General features: G+C 63.2%; 1 protein-coding gene across 15 annotated transcripts in view; it reads left to right on the top strand.

Moving 5' to 3' along the window:
• Positions 1 to 394: 394 nt before the first annotated feature.
• SCRIB (scribble planar cell polarity protein) overlaps positions 395 to 15,225 on the top strand; it is a 201,415-nt gene continuing 186,584 nt past the window's right edge. For 7 of the 15 annotated variants that reach the window (XM_069732145.1, XM_069732154.1, XM_069732146.1 and 4 more), the window contains exon 1: positions 396 to 683. In XM_069732145.1, coding sequence (XP_069588246.1) covers positions 525 to 683 — 159 coding nt within the window. In that variant the 5' untranslated portion in view covers positions 396 to 524. Of the gene's footprint in view, positions 684 to 15,225 lie in introns of all 15 variants that reach the window. The other 8 variants (XM_069732153.1, XM_069732147.1, XM_069732158.1 and 5 more) reach the window with 2 other exon arrangements.

The raw sequence follows: 15,225 nt of genomic DNA, 5'->3' as shown, positions 1-15,225 counted from the left end.
CGATGTCACCACGCCCTCCCGACCTGACCAGCCTGATTGACAGGCGAAAACGGCGACTTTGGTAAGTTATTTCTCAGCATACATGGGGAATCGGGGTACACTACATACACTATAGGAACACACAGCGCAGGCCCTATTTAACAGTATTTATAGCTCAATCTCAAAAAACGGGGTGACAGGTTCCCTTTAAGACTTTCTATTGTTCATGGAAATGTCCGCGCGGCATTCCGGGAGTTGTAGTTTTACAGGGGGCATGTTATTTGTGAGTTATGTATTACTACAACTCCCGTCGTTCCCTACGCGTTGGGTGGTACGCTTACGTACATGGAGTCGGACTCAGCAGAGTGCACTGCGCATGCGTAGAGAGGCATGATGGGAAATGTAGTTTTCTCCAGGTTCCAAGCCGTCTGTAACTACAGCTCCCGGCAGGCTCGGCGGCGGCCGCGTCCCTCAGCGGTGTGCAGTGACCCGCGGGCTGGGAGCTGTTCTGTGAGCACCGGGCAGTGACCGGGGGCGGCGGCGCCATGCTGAAGTGCATCCCGCTGTGGCGCTGCAACCGCCATGTGGAGTCTGTGGACAAGCGGCACTGCTCCCTGCACGCCGTGCCCGACGACGTCTACCGGTACAGCCGCAGCCTGGAGGAGCTGCTCCTGGACTCCAACCAGCTGCGGGAGCTGCCGAAGGTGGGAGGCCGCGGGGACGGGGGAGAGAGGGAGGCTGAGGAGGAGAGAGGAGGCCGGGGGGAAAGAGGGAGGCTGAGGAGGAGAGAGGAGGCCGGGGGGAAAGAGGGAGGCTGAGGAGGAGAGGGGAGGCCGGGGGGAAAGAGGGAGGCTGAGGAGGAGAGAGGAGGCCGGGGGGAAAGAGGGAGGCTGAGGAGGAGAGGGGAGGCCGGGGGAAAGAGGGAGGCTGAGGAGGAGAGAGGAGGCCGGGGGGAAAGAGGGAGGCTGAGGAGGAGAGAGGAGGCCGGGGGGAAAGAGGGAGGCTGAGGAGGAGAGAGGAGGCCGGGGGGAAAGAGGGAGGCTGAGGAGGAGAGAGGAGGCCGGGGGGAAAGAGGGAGGCTGAGGAGGAGAGGGGAGGCCGGGGGAAAGAGGGAGGCTGAGGAGGAGAGAGGAGGCCGGGGGAAGAGAGGGAGGCTGAGGAGGAGAGGGGAGGCCGGGGGAAAGAGGGAGGCTGAGGAGGAGAGAGGAGGCCGGGGGGAAAGAGGGAGGCCGGGGAGACAGGGGAGAAGAGAGGAGGCCGGGGGGAGAGAGGGAGGCTGAGGAGGAGAGGGGAGGCCGGGGGGAAAGAGGGAGGCCGGGGAGAAGAGAGGAGGCCGGGGAGAAGAGAGGAGGCCGGGGAGAAGAGAGGAGGCCGGGGAGAAGAGGGAGGCCGGGGGAAAGAGGGAGGCCGGGGAGACAGGGGAGAAGAGAGGAGGCCGGGGGGAGAGAGGGAGGCCGGGGGGAAAGAGGGAGGCCGGGGAGAAGAGAGGAGGCCGGGGGGAGAGAGGGAGGCCGGGGGAAAGAGGGAGGCCGGGGGGAGAGAGGGAGGCCGGGGGGAAAGAGGGAGGCCGGGGGAAGAGAGGGAGGCCGGGGAGAAAGAGAGGAGGCCGGGGAGACAGGGGAGGCCGGGGAGACAGGGGAGAAGAGAGGAGGCCGGGGGGAGAGAGGGAGGCCGGGGAGAAGAGAGGAGGCCGGGGGGAGAGAGGGAGGCCGGGGGAAAGAGGGAGGCCGGGGGGAGAGAGGGAGGCCGGGGGGAAAGAGGGAGGCCGGGGGGAAAGAGGGAGGCCGGGGGGAAGAGAGGGAGGCCGGGGAGAAAGAGAGGAGGCCGGGGAGACAGGGGAGGCCGGGGAGACAGGGGAGAAGAGAGGAGGCCGGGGGGAGAGAGGGAGGCCGGGGAGAAAGAGAGGAGGCCGGGGAGACAGGGGAGGCCGAGGGGAAAGAGGGAGGCCGGGGGGAAAGAGAGGAGGCCGGGGAGGCCGAGGGGAAAGAGGGAGGCCGGGGGGAAAGAGGGAGGCCGGGGGAAGAGAGGGAGGCCGGGGAGAAAGAGAGGAGGCCGGGGAGACAGGGGAGGCCGGGGAGACAGGGGAGAAGAGAGGAGGCCGGGGGGAGAGAGGGAGGCCGGGGAGAAAGAGTGGAGGCCGGGGAGACAGGGGAGGCCGGGGGGAAAGAGGGAGGCCGGGGGGAAAGAGGGAGGCCGGGGGGAAAGAGGGAGGCCGGGGAGACAGGGGAGAAAAGAGGAGGCCGGGAGAAGATAGGAGGCCGGGGAGAAGAGGGGAGGCCGAGGAGACAGGGGAGGCCGGGGGAAAGAGGGAGGCCGGGGAGACAGGGGAGAAGAGAGGAGGCCGGGGGGAAAGAGAGGAGGCCGGGGAGAAGAGGGGAGGCCGAGGAGAGGGGAGGCCGGGGGGAAAGAGAGGAGGCCGGGGAGACAGGGGAGGCCGGGGGAAAGAGGGAGGCCGGGGGAAAGAGGGAGGCCGGGGAGAAAGAGAGGAGGCCGGGGGAAAGAGGGAGGCTGAGGAGGAGAGAGGAGGCCGGGGGGAAAGAGGGAGGCCGGGGGAAAGAGGGAGGCCGGGGAGACAGGGGAGAAGAGAGGAGGCCGGGGGGAGAGACGGAGGCCGGGGGGAAAGAGGGAGGCCGGGGAGAAGAGGGGAGGCCGGGGAGAGGCCGAGGAGAGGGGAGGCCGGGGGGAAAGGGAGGAGGCCGGGGAGGAGAGAGGAGGCCGGGGAGACGGGAGAAGAGAGGAGACGGGGGGGAGGCCGGGGAGAGAGGAGGCCGGGGGGAAAGAGAGGAGGCCGGGGGGAAAGAGGGAGGCCGGGGAGGAGAGAGGAGGCCGGGGAGACGGGAGAAGAGAGGAGACCGGGGAGAGGTCGGGGGGGGGAGAAGAGAGGAGGCCGGGGGGAAAGAGGGGAGGCCAGGGAGGAGAGAGGAGGCCGGGGGAAAGAGGGAGGCCGAGGAGAAGGAGGGAGGCCGGGGAAAAGAGAGGAGGCCGGGGGGAAAGAGAGGAGGCCGGGGAGGAGGCGGGGGGAAAGAGGGAGGCCGGGGAGGAGAGAGGGAGGCCGGGGAGACAGGGGAGAAGAGAAGAGGCCGGGGGGAAAGAGGGAGGCCGAGGAGGAGGCTGAGGAGAAGGGGGGAGGCCGGGGGGAAAGAGAGGAGGCCGGGGAGAAGAGAGGAGGCCGGGGGGAGAGAGGGAGGCTGAGGAGGAGAGAGGAGGCCGGGGGGAAAGAGGGAGGCCGGGGAGAAGAGAGGAGGCCGGGGGGAGAGAGGGAGGCCGGGGAAGAGAGGGAGGCTGAGGAGGAGAGGGGAGGCCGGGGGGAAAGAGGGAGGCCGGGGAGAAGAGAGGAGGCCGGGGAGAAGAGAGGGAGGCCGGGGAGAAGAGAGGAGGCCGGGGAGAAGAGGGAGGCCGGGGAGAAGAGAGGAGGCCGGGGAGAAGAGAGGAGGCCGGGGAGAAGAGGGAGGCCGGGGGGAAAGAGGGAGGCCGGGGAGAAGAGAGGAGGCCGGGGAGAAGAGAGGAGGCCGGGGAGAAGAGGGAGGCCGGGGGAAAGAGGGAGGCCGGGGAGACAGGGGAGAAGAGAGGAGGCCGGGGGGAAAGAGAGGAGGCCGGGGAGAAGAGGGGAGGCCGAGGAGAGGGGAGGCCGGGGGGAAAGAGAGGAGGCCGGGGAGACAGGGGAGGCCGGGGGAAAGAGGGAGGCCGGGGAGAAAGAGAGGAGGCCGGGGAGACAGGGGAGGCCAGGGGAAAGAGGGAGGCCGGGGGAAAGAGGGAGGCCGGGGAGAAAGAGAGGAGGCCGGGGGAAAGAGGGAGGCTGAGGAGGAGAGAGGAGGCCGGGGGGAAAGAGGGAGGCCGGGGGAAAGAGGGAGGCCGGGGAGACAGGGGAGAAGAGAGGAGGCCGGGGGGAGAGAGGGAGGCCGGGGGGAAAGAGGGAAGCCGGGGAGAAGAGGGGAGGCCGGGGGAAAGAGGGAGGCCGGGGAGAAGAGGGGAGGCCGGGGAGAGGCCGAGGAGAGGGGAGGCCGGGGGGAAAGAGGAGGCCGGGGAGGAGAGAGGAGGCCGGGGAGACGGGAGAAGAGAGGAGACGGGGGGGAGGCCGGGGAGAGAGGAGGCCGGGGGGAAAGAGAGGAGGCCGGGGGGAAAGAGGGAGGCCGGGGAGGAGAGAGGAGGCCGGGGAGACGGGAGAAGAGAGGAGACCAGGGAGAGGTCGGGGGGGAGAAGAGGGGAGGCCGGGGAGAAGAGAGGAGGCCGGGGGGAAAGAGGGGAGGCCGGGGAGGAGAGAGGAGGCCGGGGGAAAGAGGGAGGCCGAGGAGAAGGAGGGAGGCCGGGGAAAAGAGAGGAGGCCGGGGGGAAAGAGAGGAGGCCGGGGAGGAGGCTGAGGGGAAGGGGGGAGGCCGGGGAGACAGGGGAGAAGAGAAGAGGCCGGGGGGAAAGAGGGAGGCCGAGGAGGAGGCTGAGGAGAAGGGGGGAGGCCGGGGGGAAAGAGAGGAGGCCGGGGAGAAGAGAGGAGGCCGGGGGAAAGAGGGAGGCCGAGGAGAAGGAGGGAGGCCGGGGAAAAGAGAGGAGGCCAGGGAGGAGGCTGAGGAGAAGAGGGGAGGCCGGGGGGAAAGAGGGAGGCCGGGGGGAAAGAGAGGAGGCTGAGGAGAAGGAGGGAGGCCGAGGAGAAGAGAGGAGGCCGGGGGGAAAGAGGGAGGCCGGGGAGGAGGGAGAAGAGAGGAGGCCGTGGGGAGAGAGGAGACCGGGGAGAAGAGGGGAGGCCGGGGAGAAGAGAGGAGGCCGGGGGGAGAGAGGGAGAAGAGAGGAGGCTGAGGAGAAGAGGGGAGGCCGGGGGGAAAGAGAGGAGGCCGGGGGGAGAGAGGAGACCGGGGAGGAGGCCGAGGAGAAGGGGGGAGGCCGAGGAGAAGGAGGGAGGCCGAGGAGAAGGAGGGAGGCCGAGGAGAAGAGGGGAGGCCGGGGAGGAGAGGGGAGGAGAGGGGAGGCCGGGGGGAAAGAGGGAGGCCGGGGAGGAGGCTGAGGAGAAGGGGGGAGGCCGAGGAGAAGGAGGGAGGCCGGGGAGGAGAGGGGAGGCCGGGGAGGAGAGAGGAGGCCGGGGAGAAGAGGGGAGGCTGGGGAGGAGAGGGGAGTCCGGGGCGGAGAGGGGAGTCCGGGGCGGAGAGGGGAGTCCGGGGCGGAGAGGGGAGTCCGGGGCGGAGAGGGGAGTCCGGGGCGGAGAGGGGAGTCCGGGGCGGAGAGGGGAGTCCGGGGCGGAGAGGGGAGTCCGGGGCGGAGAGGGAGTCCGGGGCGGAGAGGGAGTCCGGGGCGGAGAGGGAGTCCGGGGAGAAGAGAGGGAGTCCGGGGAGAAGAGAGGGAGTCCGGGGAGAAGAGAGGGAGTCCGGGGAGGATAGAGGAGTCCGGGGAGGATAGAGGAGTCCGGGGAGGATAGAGGAGTCCGGGGAGGATAGAGGAGTCCGGGGAGGATAGAGGAGTCCGGGGAGGATAGAGGAGTCCGGGGAGGATAGAGGAGTCCGGGGAGGATAGAGGAGTCCGGGGAGGATAGAGGAGTCCGGGGAGGATAGAGGAGTCCGGGGAGGATAGAGGAGTCCGGGGAGGATAGAGGAGTCCGGGGAGGATAGAGGAGTCCGGGGAGGATAGAGGAGTCCGGGGAGGATAGAGGAGTCCGGGGAGGATAGAGGAGTCCGGGGAGGATAGAGGAGTCCGGGGAGGATAGAGGAGTCCGGGGAGGATAGAGGAGTCCGGGGAGGATAGAGGAGTCCGGGGAGGATAGAGGAGTCCGGGGAGGATAGAGGAGTCCGGGGAGGATAGAGGAGTCCGGGGAGGATAGAGGAGTCCGGGGAGGATAGAGGAGTCCGGGGAGGATAGAGGAGTCCGGGGAGGATAGAGGAGTCCGGGGAGGATAGAGGAGTCCGGGGAGGATAGAGGAGTCCGGGGAGGATAGAGGAGTCCGGGGAGGATAGAGGAGTCCGGGGAGGATAGAGGAGTCCGGGGAGGATAGAGGAGTCCGGGGAGGATAGAGGAGTCCGGGGAGGATAGAGGAGTCCGGGGAGGATAGAGGAGTCCGGGGAGGATAGAGGAGTCCGGGGAGGATAGAGGAGTCCGGGGAGGATAGAGGAGTCCGGGGAGGATAGAGGAGTCCGGGGAGGATAGAGGAGTCCGGGGAGGATAGAGGAGTCCGGGGAGGATAGAGGAGTCCGGGGAGGATAGAGGAGTCCGGGGAGGATAGAGGAGTCCGGGGAGGATAGAGGAGTCCGGGGAGGATAGAGGAGTCCGGGGAGGATAGAGGAGTCCGGGGAGGATAGAGGAGTCCGGGGAGGATAGAGGAGTCCGGGGAGGATAGAGGAGTCCGGGGAGGATAGAGGAGTCCGGGGAGGATAGAGGAGTCCGGGGAGGATAGAGGAGTCCGGGGAGGATAGAGGAGTCCGGGGAGGATAGAGGAGTCCGGGGAGGATAGAGGAGTCCGGGGAGGATAGAGGAGTCCGGGGAGGATAGAGGAGTCCGGGGAGGATAGAGGAGTCCGGGGAGGATAGAGGAGTCCGGGGAGGATAGAGGAGTCCGGGGAGGATAGAGGAGTCCGGGGAGGATAGAGGAGTCCGGGGAGGATAGAGGAGTCCGGGGAGGATAGAGGAGTCCGGGGAGGATAGAGGAGTCCGGGGAGGATAGAGGAGTCCGGGGAGGATAGAGGAGTCCGGGGAGGATAGAGGAGTCCGGGGAGGATAGAGGAGTCCGGGGAGGATAGAGGAGTCCGGGGAGGATAGAGGAGTCCGGGGAGGATAGAGGAGTCCGGGGAGGATAGAGGAGTCCGGGGAGGATAGAGGAGTCCGGGGAGGATAGAGGAGTCCGGGGAGGATAGAGGAGTCCGGGGAGGATAGAGGAGTCCGGGGAGGATAGAGGAGTCCGGGGAGGATAGAGGAGTCCGGGGAGGATAGAGGAGTCCGGGGAGGATAGAGGAGTCCGGGGAGGATAGAGGAGTCCGGGGAGGATAGAGGAGTCCGGGGAGGATAGAGGAGTCCGGGGAGGATAGAGGAGTCCGGGGAGGATAGAGGAGTCCGGGGAGGATAGAGGAGTCCGGGGAGGATAGAGGAGTCCGGGGAGGATAGAGGAGTCCGGGGAGGATAGAGGAGTCCGGGGAGGATAGAGGAGTCCGGGGAGGATAGAGGAGTCCGGGGAGGATAGAGGAGTCCGGGGAGGATAGAGGAGTCCGGGGAGGATAGAGGAGTCCGGGGAGGATAGAGGAGTCCGGGGAGGATAGAGGAGTCCGGGGAGGATAGAGGAGTCCGGGGAGGATAGAGGAGTCCGGGGAGGATAGAGGAGTCCGGGGAGGATAGAGGAGTCCGGGGAGGATAGAGGAGTCCGGGGAGGATAGAGGAGTCCGGGGAGGATAGAGGAGTCCGGGGAGGATAGAGGAGTCCGGGGAGGATAGAGGAGTCCGGGGAGGATAGAGGAGTCCGGGGAGGATAGAGGAGTCCGGGGAGGATAGAGGAGTCCGGGGAGGATAGAGGAGTCCGGGGAGGATAGAGGAGTCCGGGGAGGATAGAGGAGTCCGGGGAGGATAGAGGAGTCCGGGGAGGATAGAGGAGTCCGGGGAGGATAGAGGAGTCCGGGGAGGATAGAGGAGTCCGGGGAGGATAGAGGAGTCCGGGGAGGATAGAGGAGTCCGGGGAGGATAGAGGAGTCCGGGGAGGATAGAGGAGTCCGGGGAGGATAGAGGAGTCCGGGGAGGATAGAGGAGTCCGGGGAGGATAGAGGAGTCCGGGGAGGATAGAGGAGTCCGGGGAGGATAGAGGAGTCCGGGGAGGATAGAGGAGTCCGGGGAGGATAGAGGAGTCCGGGGAGGATAGAGGAGTCCGGGGAGGATAGAGGAGTCCGGGGAGGATAGAGGAGTCCGGGGAGGAGAGGGGAGAAGGGGGGAGGCCGGGGAGACAGGGGAGGCCGGGGAGGAGAGGGGAGACAGGGGAGGAGGCCGGGGAGGAGAGAGGAGGCCGGGGAGGAGAGGGGAGACAGGGGAGGAGAGAGGAGGCCGGGGAGGAGAGAGGAGGCCGCGGAGGAGAGGGGAGACAGGGGAGGAGAGAGGAGGCCGGGGAGGAGAGAGGAGGCCGGGGAGAAGAGAGGAGGCCGGGGAGGAGAGGGGAGAAGAGAGGAGGCCGGGGAGGAGAGGGGAGACAGGGGAGGAGAGAGGAGGCCGGGGAGGAGAGGGGAGACAGGGGAGGAGAGAGGAGGCCGGGGAGGAGAGGGGAGACAGGGGAGGAGAGGGGAGGCCGGGGAGGAGAGAGGAGGCCGGGGAGAAGAGAGGAGGCCGAGGAGGAGAGGGGAGACAGGGGAGAAGGGGGGAGAAGAGAGGAGGCCGGGGAGAAGGGGGAGAAGGGGGGAGACAGGGGAGAAGAGAGGAGGCCGGGGAGAAGAGAGGAGGCCGGGGAGACAGGGGAGAAGAGAGGAGGCCGGGGAGAAGAGAGGAGGCCGGGGAGAAGAGAGGAGGCCGGGGAGACAGGGGAGAAGAGAGGAGGCCGGGGAGAAGAGAGGAGGCCGGGAAGACAGGGGAGAAGGAGGGAAGCCAGGGAGAAGAGAAGGGGGGAGGCCGGGGAGAAGGAGGGAAGCCGAAGAGAAGAGAGGAGGCCGGGGAGAAGGAAGGAGGCTGGGGAGAGGGGAGGCCGGGGAGAGAAGAAGGGAGGCAGGGGAGGAGGGAGGCAGGGGAGGAGGGAGGCTGGGGAGAAGAGGAGGGGAAGGGAGGCTGAGGAGAGGGGAAGGGAGGCTGGGGAGAAGGAGGGGAGGACAAGGAGAAGGAGGGAGGCCGAGGAGAGGGAAAGGGAGGCTGGGGAAAAGCAGAGGGGAGGCTAGGGAGGAGGAGGGAGGCTGAGGAGAGGGGAATGGAGGCTGGGGGGAGGGGAGGACATGGAGAAGAGAAGGAGGCTGGGGAGAGGAGAGGGGTGGCCAGTGTGAGAAGGGGGAGGCCGGGGAGAAGGAGGGAGAGGGGAAGCCAGGGAGAAAGAGGGAGGCCGGAGAGAAAGAGGGAGGCTGTGAGGAGAGGGGAGGCCACGGGACAGGGGAGGCCGAGAAGGAGGTAGGCCGGGGAGAATGAGGGAGAAGGGGGGAGAAGAATGGAGGCAGGGGACAAGAGAGGGGAGACAGGAGAGGCCGGGGAGAAGGAGGGAGGCCGGGAAAAAGGAGGAGGGAGGCCGCAGAAAGGGGAGGCCGGGGAGAAGAGGCTGGGGGGAGGAGAAGGAGGGAGGCTGGGGGCGAAGGAGGGAGGCTGGGGGCGAAGGAGGGAGGCCGAGGGGAAGGGAGGCCGGGGAGAAGGAGGGAGGTCTGGGAGAAGAGAAGGGAGAGGGGAGGCCAAGGAGAGGAATGGAGGCCGGGGAGAGGGGAGAAGGAGGGAGGCCTTTGAGAGGGGAGAATAATGGAGTCTGGGGAGAGAGGAAGGGAGGCCGGAAGGAGAAGCAGGGAGAGAAGGGAGGTTGGTGAGAGGGGCAGGAGGGAGGCCTGGGAGAGAGGAGAGGGGGAGAAGAATGGAGGCCGAGGAGAGTGGAGAAGGTAGGCCGATGAGAAGAGAAAAGGAGGGAGGCCAGGGAGAGGGGAGGCAGGATAAAAGAAAGGAGGCAGAGGATAGAATGAGGGAGGCTGAGGAGAGGCAGAGAATACAAGGAAAGGAGGCCTGGGAGAAGTGAAGCAGAGAATAGAAGGAGGGGAGACGGAGAGGGGAGGCAGGAAATAGAAGTCTGGATTCTTGGAAGAGAAGGATGGAGGCCGAGGAGAGGCAGAGAATAGAAGGATGGAGGCCGTGGAGAGGAGTAGAGAGGTGAGGCAGAGAGGGTTTGGAGAGAAGAGGCTGTGGAGCCGTTTAGAGTTGAAGGTTGGAGGCCAGGGAGGAGGCAGAGAATATAGGGATGGAGGCCAAGGAGGGAAGATGGGAAGTCTAGCAAAGATGGGTACAAGCTGAGACGAGGATTGGAGGCAGGGGAGAGGGGAGAACGAGAGGGGAGGTTGGGGAGAGAGGAGACAGTGCAGTGGGGTGGAGTGGAGAGACTTGGGGAAAGGAGGCCAGGAGGAAAAAAAGAGGCTGATTTGAAAGGAGACCAATGAGAGATTGAGGAGGGGAGAGTGCAGGGGGTGGTGAGTGGGGGGGTCGGGGTCTGGGAGGAGGGTACAGGGCCAGTGTGGAGTTCTGCTCCTGAGGTGCCCGGGTGGCTGCCCTCTGGAGGCCTGGCCTCACTGTTCAGGTGTCTGCTGCCCGCGGTGCTGTCTCTTCTACCTGGCTCTATGGCTGGCACTGCCTTGTTAATGTCGATGATTAATGGGGAGATGCTCCTGCTCTCGTCACTGGTCGGACAGGCCCGGGCGCTGCCACCGACGACGTGATCTCTGCTGTCTGCTTATAAAAACTTTCATGAGATAATTGTTGTTCCTGACTGATGCAAAGTCTCTGCCCACAGCACTGCTGCCCTGTGCCCCCTCAAAGGGTCTGTCCTGCCCACAACACTGCTGCCCTGTGCCCCCTCAAAGGGTCTGTCCTGCCCCCAACACTGCTGCCCTGTGCCCCCTGAGAGGGTCCGTCCTGCCCACAACACTGCTGCCCTGTGCCCCGAGAGGGTCTGTCCTGCCCACAACACTGCTGCCCTGTGCCCCCTGAGAGGGTCTGTCCTGCCCACAACACTGCTGCCCTGTGCCCCCTGAGAGGGTCTGTCCTGCCCACAACACTGCTGCCCTGTGCCCCCTGAGAGGGTCTGTCCTGCCCACAACACTGCTGCCCTGTGCCCCCTGAGAGGGTCTGTCCTGCCCACAACACTGCTGCCCTGTGCCCCCTGAGAGGGTCTGTCCTGCCCACAACACTGCTGCCCTGTGCCCCCTGAGAGGGTCTGTCCTGCCCACAACACTGCTGCCCTGTGCCCCCTGAGAGGGTCTGTCCTGCCCACAACACTGCTGCCCTGTGCCCCATGAGAGGGTCCGTCCTGCCCACAACACTGCTGCCTTGCTGTGCCCCCTTTGATGATGCGTCTGCTCTGTGTGGGCTCAGGGTGTCCTGTTTGTTTTCTGGGTGTTGTTGGGTGATCAGCCTTCCCTCTGTGGCCTCCACCTTGCGCCCGCTCGTCTGGCTGGTGCTGAGACTCGCGGAGGACGATGTCGTTTCACCCTGTATGATAACAGAAGGGTCGGTCATACGGGATGAACTTGTTCTCCGTTACCCTCTGTGGGGCGTAACCGGGGGGTTTCCCGGTATCTGGGTGTGATGGGCGACATGGTGTAGTAGTTGTCTTGTTGGCAGCGCATGCCGGCGATGTCTCACAAGTGGCCTTTGTTCTGCGAGCTTGACTATTAACCCCTGACTACCTCGTCTGCATTAGTGGCGCCCGCAATCTTACTGCGCTGATAATGGGTAGAGCCCACCATCCTGCGGCCTGATAATAGGTGGCGCTCGCTGTTCTGCTGCCCTGACAGGTGGAGCCCACCATCCTGTGGTCTGATAATAGGTGGCTCTCGATGTTCTGCTGCTCTGACAGGTAGAGCCCACCATCCTGGCGCCCTGACGATGGGTGGCTCTCGCCGCCTTGGTCGCCCTGACGATGGGTGGCTCTCGTCGTCCTGGCTGCCCTGACGATGGGTGGCTCTCGCCGTCCTGGCTGCCCGGACGATGGGTGGCTCTCGCCGTCCTGGGTGCCCTGATGATGGGTGGCTCTCGCCGTCCTAACTTCCCTGACGATGGGTGGCGCTCACCGTCCTGGCTGCCCTGACGATGGGTGGCTCTCGCCGTCCTGGCTGCCCGGACGATGAGTGGCTCTCGCCGTCCTGTCTGCCCTGACGATGGGTGGCGCTCACCGTCCTGGCTGCCCTGACGATGGGTGGCTCTCGCCGTCCTAACTGCCCTGACGATGGGTGGCTCTCGCCGTCCTGGGTGCCCTGACGATGGGTGGCTCTCGCCGTCCTGGCTGCCCTGACGATGGGTGGCGCTCGCCGTCCTAACTTCCCTGACGATGGGTGGCGCTCACCGTCCTGGCTGCCCTGACGATGGGTGGCTCTCGCCGTCCTGGCTGCCCTGACGATGGGTGGCTCTCGCCGTCCTGGCTGCCCTGACGATGGGTGGCTCTCGCCGTCCTGGCTGCCCTGACGATGGGTGGCTCTCGCCGTCCTGGCTGCCCTGACGATGGGTGGCTCTCGCCGTCCTGGCTGCCCTGACGATGGGTGGCTCTCGCCGTCCTGGCTGCCCTGACGATGGGTGGCACTCGCCGTCCTGACTGCCATGACGATGGGTGGCTCTCGCCGTCCTGGCTGCCCTGACGATGGGTGGCGCTCGCCGTCCTGGCTGCCCTGACGATGGGTGGCTCTCGCCGTCCTGGCTGCCCTGACGATGGGTGGCTCTCGCCGTCATGGCTTCCTTGACGATGGGTGGCGCTCGCCGTCCTAGCTGCCCTGACGATGGGTGGCTCTCGCCGTCCTGGCTGCCCTGACGATGGGTGGCTCTCGCCGTCCTGGCTGCCCTGACGATGGGTGGCTCTCACCGTCCTGGCTGCCCTGACGATGGGTGGCTCTCGCCGTCCTGGCTGTCGTGACGTTGGGTGGCGCTTGCCGTCCTTGTCGCCCTCAATATGAGTGGCGCTCGCCGCCTTGCAGCCATCGTTTCCTCATGTGATGATCGGCCTTTCTTGTTATCCGCTGATTTTGCTGATTTTATTGTTGTTGTTTATAGATCTGCAGAGTCTGTTGTTTCGCCCCCATTTGTCTGTAGCGCCAATGATTTGTTCTGTGACGGCGACTGCAGCGTCCGGGACGTTTGTTTTTGGATCTGACTCCAGGGAAAGGGAAGGAAACGTCCGGAATTGTGGAATGAGGAAGAGGCCGGTCTGCATTCCTGGAATTCACATCCTCCAGCCACAGCATCTCCGTCCTGCGCAGACCCCGCACTACCACTGTGCTGAGACCACCGGCCTCTAGTGACAGCATGCTGTGCAAGGACATGCTATTACTCCCTGTTATCAGCCATTACTAGGGGAGACTGTAGGACAGGAGCCTACAATCTATTACTCCCTGTTATCAGCCATTACTGGGGGAGGTGACTGTAGGACAGGAGCCTACAATCTATTACTCCCTGTTATCGGCCATTACTGGGGAGGAGACTGTAGGACAGGAGCCTACAATCTATTACTCCCTGTTATCAGCCATTACTGGGGGAGGGGACTGTAGGACAGGAGCCTACAATCTATTACTCCCTGTTATCGGCCATTACTGGAGAGGAGACTGTAGGACGGGAGCCTACAATCTATTACTCCCTGTTATCGGCCATTACTGGAGAGGAGACTGTAGGACGGGAGCCTACAATCTATTACTCCCTGTTATCGGCCATTACTGGAGAGGAGACTGTAGGACAGGAGCCTACAATCTATTACTCCCTGTTATCAGCCATTACTGGGGGAGGTGACTGTAGGACAGGAGCCTACAATCTATTACTCCCTGTTATCGGCCATTACTGGGGAGGAGACTGTAGGACAGGAGCCTACAATCTATTACTCCCTGTTATCAGCCATTACTGGGGGAGGGGACTGTAGGACAGGAGCGTTATCGGCCATTACTGGGGAGGAGACTGTAGGACAGGAGCCTACAATCTATTACTCCCTGTTATCAGCCATTACTGGGGGAGGGGACTGTAGGACAGGAGCCTACAATCTATTCCTCCCTGTTATCAGCCATTACTGGGGGAGGGGACTGTAGGACGGGAGCCTACAATCTATTACTCCCTGTTATCGGCCATTACTGGGGGAGGAGACTGTAGGACGGGAGCCTACAATCTATTACTCCCTGTTATCGGCCATTACTGGAGAGGAGACTGTAGGACGGGAGCCTACAATCTATTACTCCCTGTTATCGGCCATTACTGGAGAGGAGACTGTAGGACAGGAGCCTACAATCTATTACTCCCTGTTATCGGCCATTACTGGAGAGGAGACTGTAGGACAGGAGCCTACAATCTATTACTCCCTGTTATCAGCCATTACTGGAGAGGAGACTGTAGGACAGGAGCCTACAATCTATTACTCCCTGTTATCAGCCATTACTGGGGAGGAGACTACAATCTATTACTCCCTGTTATCAGCCATTACTGAGGGAGGAGACTGTAGGACAGGAGCCTACAATCTATTACTCCCTGTTATCAGCCATTACTGGAGAGGAGTCTGTAGGACAGGAGCCTACAATCTATTACTCCCTGTTATCAGCCATTACTGGAGAGGAGACTACAATCTATTACTCCCTGTTATCGGCCATTACTGGAGAGGAGACTGTAGGACAGGAGCCTACAATCTATTACTCCCTGTTATCAGCCATTACTGGAGAGGAGTCTGTAGGACAGGAGCCTACAATCTATTACTCCCTGTTATCGGCCATTACTGGAGAAGAGGCTGTAGGACAGGAGACTACAATCTATTACTCCCTGTTATCGGCCATTACTGGAGAGGAGACTGTAGGACAGGAGCCTACAATCTATTACTCCCTGTTATCAGCCATTACTGGAGAGGAGTCTGTAGGACAGGAGACTACAATCTATTACTCCCTGTTATCGGCCATTACTGGAGAGGAGACTGTAGGACAGGAGCCTACAATCTATTACTCCCTGTTATCAGCCATTACTGAGGGAGGAGACTGTAGGACAGGAGCCTACAATCTATTACTCCCTGTTATCAGCCATTACTGGAGAGGAGTCTGTAGGACAGGAGCCTACAATCTATTACTCCCTGTTATCAGCCATTACTGGAGAGGAGACTACAATCTATTACTCCCTGTTATCGGCCATTACTGGAGAGGAGACTGTAGGACAGGAGCCTACAATCTATTACTCCCTGTTATCGGCCATTACTGGAGAAGAGACTGTAGGACAGGAGACCACAATCTATTACTCCCTGTTATCAGCCATTACTGGGGGAGGAGACTGTAGGACAGGAGCCTACAATCTATTACTCCCTGTTATCAGCCATTACTGGAGAGGAGACTGTAGGACAGGAGCCTACAATCTATTACTCCCTGTTATCAGCCATTACTGGGGGAGGAGACTGTAGGACAGGAGCCTACAATCTATTACTCCCTGTTATCGGCCATTACTGGGGAGGAGACTGTAGGACAGGAGCCTACAATCTATTACTACCTGTTATCAGCCATTACTGGAGAGGAGACTACAATCTATTACTCCCTGTTATCAGCCATTACTGGAGAGGAGACTACAATCTATTACTCCCTGTTATCAGCCATTACTGGAGAGGAGACTACAATCTATTACTCCCTGTTATCAGCCATTAC

The sequence above is a fragment of the Ranitomeya imitator genome, chromosome 6, assembly GCF_032444005.1.
Source record: "Ranitomeya imitator isolate aRanImi1 chromosome 6, aRanImi1.pri, whole genome shotgun sequence".
In the NCBI taxonomy this organism is placed as follows: Eukaryota; Metazoa; Chordata; class Amphibia; order Anura; family Dendrobatidae; genus Ranitomeya; species Ranitomeya imitator.
This window is presented reverse-complemented; position numbering and strand designations above follow the sequence as displayed.